The sequence below is a fragment of the Arachis ipaensis genome, chromosome B2 (assembly GCF_059453495.1).
Source record: "Arachis ipaensis isolate K30076 ecotype BB chromosome B2, ASM5945349v1, whole genome shotgun sequence".
NCBI classification, from domain to species: Eukaryota; Viridiplantae; Streptophyta; class Magnoliopsida; order Fabales; family Fabaceae; genus Arachis; species Arachis ipaensis.
This window is the reverse complement of record NC_142437.1, coordinates 24,774,259-24,787,698: the sequence shown is the minus strand read 5'-3', so window position 1 is coordinate 24,787,698 and position 13,440 is coordinate 24,774,259. Positions and strand designations below refer to the sequence as shown.

At 30.8% G+C, this 13,440-nt stretch overlaps 1 protein-coding gene across 1 annotated transcript; it reads left to right on the top strand.

The window, feature by feature from the left end:
• Window positions 1-1,301: 1,301 nt before the first annotated feature.
• LOC107625121 (transducin family protein / WD-40 repeat family protein) lies at window positions 1,302-7,225 on the top strand. The gene is made up of 4 exons (XM_016327699.3): window positions 1,302-2,798; window positions 4,424-4,525; window positions 5,997-6,632; window positions 6,738-7,225. Exons 1-4 carry the CDS (start codon window positions 2,160-2,162, stop codon window positions 6,921-6,923), a joined length of 1,563 nt encoding a protein of 520 aa, XP_016183185.1. The 5' UTR covers window positions 1,302-2,159; the 3' UTR covers window positions 6,924-7,225.
• Window positions 7,226-13,440: the final 6,215 nt, after the last annotated feature.

The following is a 13,440-nucleotide window of genomic DNA, read 5'->3' as shown; positions in this document are numbered from 1 at the left end:
TTTATTTTAAATTAAATATTATTAAAAAAATAAATAAATTTAATAAGGTTTATAAATAATTAAATTATAAATAACGTTTGTAAATTTATATATAATAACAACATAATAAACTTTTTAATATCTTATTTAGTTTAAATTTATAAATTTTATACATTTTAAAAATTAAATAACTTATAAAATTTTTATATTTATTTTAAAATTTATCTATTTTTAACTTCTAATTATTTAATAATTTATAATTTAAAAATAAAAATATAAAAATTAATCTCTTAAAAATAACAAAAAATACCTATAGTGTCTATTGTGTCGCTAATTTATAATAATAATAATAATAATAATAATAATAGGGCTAATCACAAAAAACGCCCTCGAATTATTCAAATACTAACAAAAATGCACCCAAATTTTATTATCGACAAAAATGACTCTAAATAATTTAAAAATGCAACAAAAAATGTGCAACAGTAAATATATATTTTAAAAAAATATTTTAGAGATTGAATTTTGATATGATTTTTTGTAAGCATAATTAAAAAAATAAGATATTATTATTCTTAAAATTTGGTATTTTTTTTCTAAGTATATAGTTTTTGTGATTTTTTAAAAGTATTATTAGTTGTTAACAAAAAAATTATATACTTAATGAGAAATTACCAAATTTTAAGGATAATAATATCTCATTTTTTTAATCATACTTGCAAAAAATTATATCAAAATTCAATTTCTAATGTATTTTTTGATAAATACATATTTAATGTTAGATAATCTTGCAAAAAAGACTAACATTAAACATGTATTTCTCAAAAAATACATTAGAGATTTAATTTTGATGCGATTTTTTGTAAGTATGATTATAAAAATGAGATATTATTATTTTTAAAATTTGATAATTTTTTGTTAAGTATATATTGTTTTGTGATTTTTTAAAAGTATTATTGATTGTTAATAAAAAATTATAAAAAAATATATACTTAACAAAAAATCACCAAATTTTAAGTATAATAATATGTTATTTTTATAATCATACTTGCAAAAAATTGTATCAAAATTCGATCTTTAAGGTATTTTTTAAAATATATATTTAACGTTGAATATTTTTGTTGTGTTTTTAAATTATTTAAAGACATTTTTGTCGATAATAAAATTTAGGTGTATTTTTGTTGGCGTTTAAATAATTCGGAGACATTTTTGGGTGCTTAACCCATAATAATAATAATAATAATAATAATAATAATAATAATAATAATAATAATAATAATAATAATATCAATAACAGTCTCCCACTAAAAGTGGCGAGATATAAACAGTTAAACACACGTGTATGAAGCGACGTCGTATAACTAGATCCCCCATTGCTCCTCCTCTCTGTTCTCGAGTTCTCGTTTGAATCATTTCATTCCTCCATGCTTATCCCCTTCCTCTCAGGGCTCCAGACTCCTCCTTCGGAATTACACTCCTGACCTCGCATTTCACCTCATTCAGTTAGTTCCCCAAATTCCCCTTCGCTACAATTTAGGGTTTTTCATTTTCTTGTATTATTCTCTTAGTTAGATTCACTGAATCTTGATTACATAGTTTTCCGATGCTTGGAACTTTCGAATCATCATGATTCCCTTTATCACATGCTGTCCCTTTCGCGAATCTTTCGTGTCCAAAATTTGAGGCTTTTTTTTCTTATTTTGGTTTTTGAGGTTCCGAGAAAAAGTGAAGTTCTTTCTGGGCTAGAAAACTAGTGAACTTGTCTTCTTCTGAACGTAAAACTTGTGCCTTCTGATGGAGAATCTCTATGTGAGGTGTTTTTGATAGAAAGGTTGATTTAAGAAGCGTGAATTAGTGGGAATAACATTTCAGTTCTTGCACGAGTTATGTTCTTTCTGGATTAACATGTTTTGCATGAGATATGTTCTTTCTGGGTTAGAACTGAATGAACATGGGCTTCTTATTGAGTGAAAAAACTGTGCCTTGTAGTGGAGATTCCTTGTGAGTTACTTTGGCTCAAAAGGTTGATTAAGGAATTGCATGAATCTTTAAGGATCTTAGGTTGGTGTTTGTAATTGAATTCATTAGTTGTTGCGCACTTTGGGGAAAAAAAGGGTTGTGTTCTTTCTGGGTTGGAGCTGAATGAACTTGGCTTGTTTGGAGTGTAGAAGTTGTGCGCAATGGAGGATACTTGTGAGGTGCTTGGCTCTGAAGGGTTGATTAAGAAGCACGAGTTTGTGAGGATCATAGTTCAGTGTCTATATTCATTAGGGTATGCTAAGTCTGCATCCTTTCTAGAATTGGAATCCGGTGTTTCCTACAAGTCCGAGGAGTTTCGGTTGCTCGAATCACATGTGATAAATGGGAATTGGGATGGTTGCATTAGCTTTCTTAATTCCTTGAGGGATTTGTTGGGTGAAACTAGAGATTCTGCTGTGTTTCTTGTCCTTAGACAGTGTCTGATGGAATATCTGAAGCATGGTGAGGATAATCTAGCGTTGGATGTGTTGAGGAAACGTGTTTCAGCACTGCATGTGGACAGGTACAAGATTCATGGTTTGGCTAATAGTATGCTTTCCTTGAAGGATGTTGGGGTAGATGGTGATGTAGTTCATGATTCACGGAAGGATTTGTTAAAGGATTTGGAGAAATTGCTTCCTCCACCAATTGCAGTACCTGAAAGGAGGTTGGAGCATTTGGTTGAGACTACTATTACAGCTTGGGTTGATTCATGTTTGTATCACTCTTCATTGGGTCCAGTCTCACTCTATGAGGATCATTGTTGTGGCAGAGATCAAATTCCAACGACAACCACACAGGTGCGTTGGGCTCTGATGAGTGATGACTGTTGGCTACTGCAAATAAAATTATGATTCGTGTGGTTATATTTTACCAAACCCAAATTGGAATGAATCTACTGATTGGATCTTTGCATGTTTCATTTTTAGACGTCTCATCATTATGCATCTGTATTTTAAGTTTAATTATTCTGGTTGTCTCTAGAATTTCATCAAATCTTTAATTAGGTCTTTACAACCTAGAAGTTTGTAATTAGATCCTTATATTAGATAAAAACTTCTAATCAGTCCACTTTAGTTGTTATCTTTTAGGGAAAAACATAATAATCCTAGAACATTTGTTTCTAAAATATTCTATAATTTATCCCACATCAAACACAAAAATGAATATTCCAAAAATGTTTTGTAATTTTAATAACAAACAATGATCAAGGACCTAATTGAAAAATTTGATCTAATATAGAGACTCAATTATAAACTTTTACACTGGAGGACCTAATTAAAAATTGGTGAAAATATAAAGACCGACAGAGTAATTAAGTCTTTATTTTGGGTTGATATAAGACTTTAGTTATAAAAAAAAACACAAATAATTGCATTTCATGAAAATTAAGAGGGTATCATGTGCTTCTTCAAATACAATTTGAGACATAAGTTTGCATTCTTTTATATCAGTGTTTATTGGAGGGTTTGTTGTTTTTCTGTGTCTTTCTTGGATGAGCCGTGTCTTAGGTAGTTGGGTCAGATTGAGGAGGAAACAATAGTAAATCAGATTGAGCGGCCGATATTTGGAAGTAGAGGAAGATCAAGAATAACTGCAGTCAAAACTGTTAGAAGGAATTTATATTTATAATTGGGTTACATTACAGTAGGATGGAATGACTTTGTTTAATCCATATGACTTGCCTTAGTAGGAAAAACTTGATTTTTGGTGTGTGGCGGATGTGGTTTTTAAATAGTCTTTGCCCTTGTTGCTAAGTTAGATTCTCTTTCTAAGTTTTGTTGTAAAGGGACAATGCTTTTGTATTTTTATAGTGTCTTGCTGTGTATGGAAACATAATAACTGGTCAACTTGTATGAGTTACAGGCAGTGTAGCTAGTCAAGCAATCTTCTCACTACTTTGCTTACTACGATCCATATGTTTCTGGAATTTAAAAGTTTATTTCTATTTACCTGCATGCATTTCAAGACGCAAGAGACTATTTTCCTGTCAGTTGGATTCCTAATCATAATTTGATTTGATGTAATATATGCCAAGAGACTGATTATGGTATGCTGCTTTAGCATGCAAAGGAGGATGTACGGAATATGGAGTCATAGAGGGAAATTTTCAAATTAATCTTCTATGGTCAAATGCAAACATCTGATATTGGATGTGTTTTTTATTGCTTCTTTTGTAACATGTTTTTTTGATTACTACTTAAATCGTTGTAGAGTCTTTGGCTAAGATTCTTAAACCAGCAGAACTGCAGAAGCTGTGAATAATAAGTTTTCTGCCTGGTTTTAGAAGCAGGTAGGAATTGCTTAGAAAAATTAATTATATAAAAATCATTTGCACTGTCCTAAAAGTACTTTCTTTAAAAGTTTATCCAAACACTCCCATTACATGCCTTATATATTTATTCTTTTTTTGCCATGGCTGCAGATATTGACTGGTCACCGAAATGAAGTTTGGTTTGTTCAGTTTTCTAATAATGGAGAGCATCTAGCCTCTTCATCCAATGATTGTACAGCTATAATATGGAAGGTATTATAATTGGTATTATTATTTTGTATCTATTTTTGCAGTATTGATTCTTCCAACTTGAATGCCACTTGATGATAAATGCCACTCGTTCATGGTGTTTATAACCAAAAAGGTGGTTGCAAACTGTGAAATCCATACATGCCTATTTTTATATTCATATATTCACTATAGTATATGGTGCTGATAATTATAATCTATAACATTAGGATTCACATTTTAGAAATTAAAATAGACATACAAATATCATATATAGGCATGGTATATGAACTCAGGCACAGGTTGCACAGGCTGGATAAGGTTACGGGAAAACATTTTATTTATACTCTGTGTTCGACGGTGTCATTAATTCCTTCATGTTAATTTGTACACAAGTGATGAGGACCTGTTTAAAACATCTATAATCTCAATATTTGAAGAAAATACTGCTGATCTAATAACTATTCAGGAAAGCTTGAGATTGTTAAGAAAAATTATTCTTTTGATGGTAAGAGCGGGGATGTCTTTTATATTGCTCCCCAAATACTATTTACATTGTGTGATTAAAACTGTTGGTTTTTGAAGACTTTGTCAAGAGATGCGAGATGGGTTAGGCAGTAGTGTGTATGGGAAAACAAATGGAGTAATAAGGAAGGGAAAAGTTGTATGCTTCTCAATTTTTTTTTTTGGAATGTTAGGTGTCTCTTAATTGGTAAGATGCTAAGATGGAAGAAGACAGTTGTTACAATTGTAATAAGATGCCCACTTATATATTCTTTAGGGTTAGACACCCACTTATATTTATCTTGTTGTTAGATGCCCACTTATACTCTTTGATCCTAGTTACTGATGTATATTACAGGAGCCATTGTCAACATTCTCATTACAACATAAAAAGTGAATGAATAAATAACATAGGACAATTCCCTCTTGCAAACTACAAGATCAAATAGTTGGACTATAGGATGGTCAACTTTTGTTTATTCCAGGATCAGTGGCCAAATCCATTTTTTCTTTTCAGGATAAAAATTACCAAAAGAAAAGGGGGGGAAAAAAACCATTTTTTAAAGGATTATTTCCCTTGTTCTGTTGGTCATGGCTGGTTGGATCAATTTAATTCATAATGCAATAGCTTGTACCAACTTTGTTCCTGGATAAATGGCTTGCGTGAAATGAAGTTAATATAATTTGGGTTTTTCTTGTGAGATTAACTACCCTTGCAAAACTATCTGGTATTTAAGATATTGAACTTCATGGATAATACTTTAACTGTTTTTATTTATTTATTTTTAATTAAAAAGAAACTATTTGGTATTTAAAATTCAAATTCATTGAGTTAAATATGAATCTTGTTTACAAGTCATTTCGATAAGACTTGGCAGATAAGATGGTATAAACTTGTAGTCATGATTTAGTTTTATATCCTGTGTTCGAATGTAGCAAAGGAGTATATTGAAGGGAATTGATTTCTAATATTCTGAAATATTTGGTTCAGGTGCTTGAAGATGGGAAATTGACATTGAAACATACACTTTGCGGTCACCACCATGCCGTGTCTTTTGTGGTGTGGAGTCCTGATGACACCAAATTGCTAACATGTGGGAACACAGAAGTTTTAAAACTGTGGGATGTTGAAACAGGTACATGCATGCAAACATTTGGAAATCAAGGCTTTGTTGTCAGCTCATGTGCCTGGTTTCCCAATTCAAAGCAGCTTGTGTGCGGCAGTTCTGACCCGGAGAAGGGAATCTGCATGTGGGATTGTGAAGGAAACGAGATTAAAGCATGGAGAGGAATGAGGATGCCCAAAGTTGTAGACATTGCTGTTACTCCAGATGGTGAGTATCTCATCAGCATATTCCTGGATAAAGAAATTCGGATTTTGCACCTTGGAACCAATGTGGAACGGGTTATTTCAGAGGAGCACCCCATCACATCCCTATCAGTTTCCAGTGATAGCAAATTCTTCATTGTCAATCTGAACAGCCAGGAGATTCATATGTGGGACGTGGCTGGACAATGGGATAAGCCATTGACGTACACAGGCCACAAGCAACGCAAATATGTGATAAGGTCATGTTTTGGCGGATTGAATGGCAAATTCATTGCCAGTGGAAGTGAGAATTCTCAGGTAGTTCCCCTTCTTATAGTGTACCAATCTGTAGCAGCTAGAGATAGTTATAGAATTATCATGATAAGGTATTAATTGAAGTGCTGCGAAATTTATTTCACGCAGGTATACATTTGGAACACGCAGAACTCCAAGCCAATCGAGGTTTTATCTGGGCACTCCTTGACAGTGAATTGCGTCAGTTGGAACCCCAAAAGGCCCCAAATGTTGGCGTCTGCTAGCGATGATCATACAGTTCGGATATGGGGACCCCAGCTTATGGGAGAGAAAAAAGGGTGCAACTTGAAATAGATTGAAAATTAAGTGACCAAGCCTAGTGTTGTGTATAAACAGCTCTCTATTCTTTTTTGCCCCAAAATAAGTGGCTCATCATGAGTTTGCAAAGTCCTGATTTTTACCCATGCAGGAATTTGGAATTTTGGTCCCATCTGTATATCCCTTTTCCATCCTTTTTTGTAACTGCTAATGGTACTCTCCACTTCAGTTTGTTAGAAACTAGAAACTGGTGGGTTAAGGTTAGGACTTAGGACTTACAGTTTATGATTTTATTTGAATATTGATAATCTAAAAATTGTGGAAGACTTGTTATTTTATTTGATTTTCAAAATTAGTATTCAATATAGACTTAAATGGCACTGTAAAGTATTGGGGATATAGTTGTAAATGGCCAACATTGGGATATTATTGCAATTAACAAGATTACATTCTAATATTGCAAAAATAAGTTAATGATTCTTTTGCAAATAAAAAAAAAAAAGGTGAATTGTGTTGGATAAAAACTAGTTAGGACCACCATTGCCGAAATTGGCTCCAAAAGTGCCTACTAAGTCATATACTCATAGTCATATGTGATATGTTTAGTCTCCTCCCACACCCGATGACCCAACAAAGCACAGGAAGCTTATCTTTTTTCTTTTTCATTTTTTTTTATTTTAAATTTTCCCCCTCAACATAATTAAAAATGAGAAGGAAAAGAAGTTTGAACTACTTTATTAGTATCTATAATTTTATCAAATTTTTAGATGATTCATATAACTTAAAAATTTGTAATTAGGATTTTATATTAGATAAAACCTTATAATTAGGTATTTACTAATAATTATTTTTCAGGAAAAATTGTAATAATCCTAAAATATTTACTTTTAGAATATTTCATAATTCATCTTACATTAAACACAAAAACAAAGATTCCAAAAGTTTTTATATTAAAAAAAATAAAAAAGAGCCTAACTTTTCTAGTATAAAAAGTTTAATTACAAATTTTTAAATTATAATAAAGACCTAATTAAAATTTTTATGAACCTATAAAAACCATCAGAATATCTAAGAAAGAAAAAAAAAATACTTCTTAACAACATACACAAAATTACATATATCTGAGTGTCATTTATTGTAAACCGTTAATATAATAAACATTTATGCATCTTGGCATCTTTAGTTATTTCGCTTCATAAAACTAAGATCGATGGAAACTCACATTTCTATAAATTGCAGACTTAATTTGTTATTTTAAAAAGTCGAGATGAAATTAATTCACTCTTTCAATTTGGAATATCAGCATGTATATTCACAGAGTTAATATTAATTTAAAAATAAAGGCTAATTTGGTTTGAGTAGGACATGCATTTGACTGATTGGTTCTTCTTTTGACTAAAACTGCCATTCCTGCATCTGATGAATTACCACAAGAGCCAATCAATGTGCATAATAATGATATTCATCCGTTCAATTAATATGTTGGATCAATCAATTAATAATAATAAAAAAAAAGTTATGTTACAGAGACAAATATTTTTGCCATTTAAGTCTAATTAAGATAGTATAAATTCAACAAAAATTAACTTCAAATTAGAGAGCGTATAACACGCGTCCGTGCAACTGTTCATTTGTGCGAAGGTTAATATGAAAAACGCTTTTTTTCCTCGATCAAAACTGAAATGATCAAACTTCAAATGATGCTCAAAGTCTCTCAAAAATCTTCGCGAAAACTCAAGAAAATCTCAAAGCTACGTTCGAAATCTTCACCAAAAAATACAAAAATAGAACACAAAAGATTATTGAAGGTGCTGCTCACTAATCGTCCTATTTTTTCACTTTTCTCTTTCGTATTTTTGATTGCGAAACACTAGATAGTCATATTTCTGTTTATTTAGTATATTCATTTTGCGTTCTTATGTTAAAGTAGTAGATACTACTATTCTCATTATACTGTTCACTTGGTGATAACTGTGTTAGGTTGGTATAAAAATACTACATAGTATTTCTCGTATAGTTTAACCTATATTTACATGTGTTTGAGAGATTTTAATGTGTTTTTGTGCATGTTTGAGTGTTTGCATATTTTGAAACTGAGTTTGAGAAATTTGTTCATGAATTTGTTGTAACTAGCCCATAGAATGTTGTTATAGTGCTTCTCGTATCATTTTGTGTATGTTTGATTGATTTACATGTCTTTTTGAACTGAGATTGTGTGATATAATCAAGAAATACTTTTGATACATTTGGTGTGACTTTAAGTGAATTTCATGTGAATTGAGGTGCATTTGGTGTTATTGACTTATTGTTACCTATTAACTTAATCTTTTATTCCTTACATAAAAAATGACAATTAAGAGAGTTGCTGAGAGGAGCACCACAAAGAAGAAATAACCAAAATATCAAGTAAGCATATATATGTTAGAACAATCCATTTCTGTTTTATAAATATAGTTATGTAACATAATTTTTATTTATTTACAAAAAATTCATTATTTGAGACGCTTCACAAGATTCATTTTTGATATGTTTAGCAAGATGAGTGATGACAAGAAAGCTGTTGTCAAAGAATTGAGATTTGCTACTATGAGACATATCCTAGTTTTAAATGTGCTGCATAGGCTCTTGAAAGAGGTGGCATATTCATTTGATTTGTATAAAAACACACTGGATATGTAATACGGTGTAATCTACATCTTCCCTGACAAAATAGGAGATGTCATTGGCTTGAGTGCATCTAACAGACCTCCCGCTAACCTAAGTGAGCATTCAAATCTTGATTTTTTTATATTATTTCTGTGTTATTGAAATATTTTTGCTACTGTTGTAGGAAAATGCTATCAAAATAAAATTGTAAATAAAAAAAATTAATAAAGAGCGTAAGAAAGTTATTAAAAATTTCAAAGGCTATACTTTGTAACAATTGACAAAGTCTTTGATTGACATGAGTATTGATGGGCTAGAAAATCAGCTAAAATTTCAAAGGAGATTCATCCTCTTCATTTAGAAGTGCTTTTTATTGCTAATAACAATAAGCAAAATTTTTTCAATTCACATGCCACCCATTTTTCATGTGGATACAATACAAGAATGGAATTGAGTTGTTCACGTGCTCAACTTCACCATCAAAGGCATAAAAAGGTCACAAATCAAAAAAAAAATTGCAATTAATGGCTGCTTCTTTGCACTGATGATTGTATATTTTTAGGAATCCACATACAAGAATAGGCTGGCGGATAAAATTCCTGGACCACCATAAGTGCAACATTGGACAAGGAAGAAGCTGGTTACAAGAAGAGAAAGCGAAGTGAACAATAAAATGGTAATTCAATAGAAATCGTTTTCTTTAATTTCGGTGCATTTGTTTAAAATATATTATGCTAATTAAATATCATTCTGTTTTAGGATCTCATAAGAAGAGCATAGCTGAGGGACCAGGGACGGATCTACCTTCAACCATGTGGGGGCAAATGCCCCCATTGAATTTTTATAAAGCTTCATGTAAAATACATAAAAAAATATATTTGCCCCACTCAAAAAATAAATTTGATCCCACTAAATTTTTTTCTTGGTTCACACACTTTTCAATGTATAGAAATGGAAAAGAAAGACACGAAACATAAACATTAATCAATAATAAATATATAAAAATACCAATACAAAGCACATCTATTCAATTTTAATAAATAAATTTATTACCATTAAAAGTTAATATACTACAGACAATGTTAAAATAAAATTGTTTTTATTTGCTAATTCGGTACTTAATAAATTAAAAAAAAATTAAATAAATATAATGAAGAACTAAAATTTGTCTCCATTAAATATTTTTTTATTATAAAAGATTAAAAATTTATCCATAAAAAATATATTTAGGTTGCTTAATATTAATAAAAAAATAATATCTAAATTATTTGAATATTTAAAAATAATTTTAGATTTTTGGTATGTTTATGTAAATAAATATTACCAAAGAATTTTTTTATAAATTGTCTATATCAAAATTTGTAGCAAAATTTTAAAATTTAATCAATGAAAGACTAAAAAAACTGAAAATAAAACAAAAAAAATATTGTCTGAAATTAAATGGCTTAGTTTCTAAAATAAAAAAAATTTACATAGACTCGAAAGAATATTAGTAACAACAGCATTAGTTGAAGAAATCTCTTCGACTATAAATATTATAAAAAGTCAATTTCATAATTATATGGGAGATGAATTTTTAAATGATTGTTTAATAACATATAATGAAAAAAATATTTGATTGTATTGACAATTGAAAGGAAATATAAAACCTATTTAACTTATTATTTTAGAGTTTAAATTTATTTGTTAGACAATTTGAAAACTAATTATAATTTACCATAACAAAATATAATTATAAAAATTATTATCATTTTATATATGCATTGCCCCCACTGACAAAATTTTCTGGATCCGTCACTGTGAGGGACCAATCAAAAAAAGAAAAGAAAGATAAAAGAAAGGAAAAAAAAAGAAGAAGAATGTTATATTGGACTCATATTCAAAAAGTTAAAGTGATTCTAAGTATGAGTCTGATTCTGAATATGAATCTGAGGAGACACCGATGAGAAGAAAACAACCCCAAATATTGGCAAAGATGTAAGTGTTACTTTTCACTGTCTTTGTAAATATTTATTCTTTTTATTTATCTCATGTGTTTGTACTTTTTCAGGCTGAAATCTGTAAAATCCGCAAAATTAGTAAATAGAATTTTATAGTTTAATAAGATAGACCTAATTAAAATAAGAATTTTGACACTAATTTCAAAGAACTTGCTCCAAGATTGGGACGAACAGGCCGGACCAAACAAACCGGGCCCAAAATGGGCCCAAGGACCATCATATATAACATGAACTCAGTTACTCTAACCCCATTCATTAGAGTTCCACGCTGATTTGGGGGAGGAGAAACAAAACCCTCATGTTATTATTCTTCTCACACTTTCAATGATCATAACTTTCAATCCGGAGCTCCGATTGACGAGCCGTCAGCAGTCACGTGTTTGTCTCGAAATTTTCTACAAAAAGTTTAGTACATAACAAGGTGAGAAACCCACATTCCTAGCTTCTGTTCTCTCTTTTATAATTCGAAAATTTGGTAGTTTTGGGTGTTGAGATTCTTGGTTAATTTGATATTTTAGGGTTAAATTAACTTGAAGAATTAGCAGGATTTTGTTTGATTGAGGCATATTCAAGGTAAGGACCCTCAAACCCTAGTGAATCCCTTAATTAATTGTGTTTGGGTATTGAGTGTGTATGTATGGACATATGTGGAATAGGTAGTGTATTGTGTATACATGTGATGTGGAGTAAGATTGTGAAGATGGAAGCTTGACTGGGCCCTTGGATGCTGAATTTTGGCGGTGGAGCTTGTGAACTTGCTTAGTTGGGTTATCTTTGGGGTTTTACGAGGAATCAGCTAAGGTACGATTTAAGTTTCATTTAAGTACCGTGTGATATGATGTGGATTCCTAGGTTAGATGCCCCTAGGATTAAGCTTGAATGGTATGATTGATTGGTATTACATGTGTAGTAGATGATATTGATATTGGATAAGGACTGTGGAATTGTGCATTGTTGTTGTATTGTTTGAAATTGGTATTTGATAGTGAATAATGTGGTTATGAGTTTATTTGATGAAATATTGGGTCGGAGGCCGGAAAGAGGTAAGAACGGTAAGTGATAGTTGATGATTAGTGATTAGATGATGATTAATGAGGATATTGAATGTGAAAGTTGAGCCTATAATGAGAATGTGACGAATCATTGATGATTGATAAGTTTTAATAATGATTATGAATAATAATAATAATTGATTGTTGATTTATGAATAATGTTGGTTAGTTGGAATCTGTTGGATTGAAATTGATAGAATTGGATATTGATATGTAGAGAGAGGGGTGATAAGGGTATGGAAGAATTTTGGTTAGAAATTGGGTTGTTTTAGGTTGAGAAACTTTGGTATGAGAAAGAAATGTTGGAAAATGGAGGTTTTGAACTTTTGAGTAAAAATTGTATTTTTATGATCTTCACATGCTTTTAAACCTGTAAACCTCTAATTTTACTCTTTTAAACCCTAAATATTAGTTTTAAGTATAATGAAGAGATTAAGTTATAATAAGAGAGTACTTGGAGGTGAGGAAAAGCTTGAGACATGTTGAGTTATGAATGGGAATTGGGAAGTGTAGGAATGGGGTATGTATGAGGTATTTTAGCCTTAATGAAATTGAATAAATGAATGAATGAATGTAAGTGAAAATGAATGAAGAATTATTACTAAAGTATGATTGATGATTAAATGATTATGATTAATTGAGGAAATGTGAAAATGTTGCGAGTATGCCGGAGATGCATATATGAGTTAATGAATGAATGCGGTAAATGAGTCATGATAGAAATGATGGATGTGAGTATGCTTGTGTTTTCTCTCTGGTTCTAATGGTGACAGGGTATGGATACCCTCTAATGGTGACAGGGCATGGATACCCTCTAATGTTATTATGGTGCAACAGAGAGACTGTGCCTGTGTT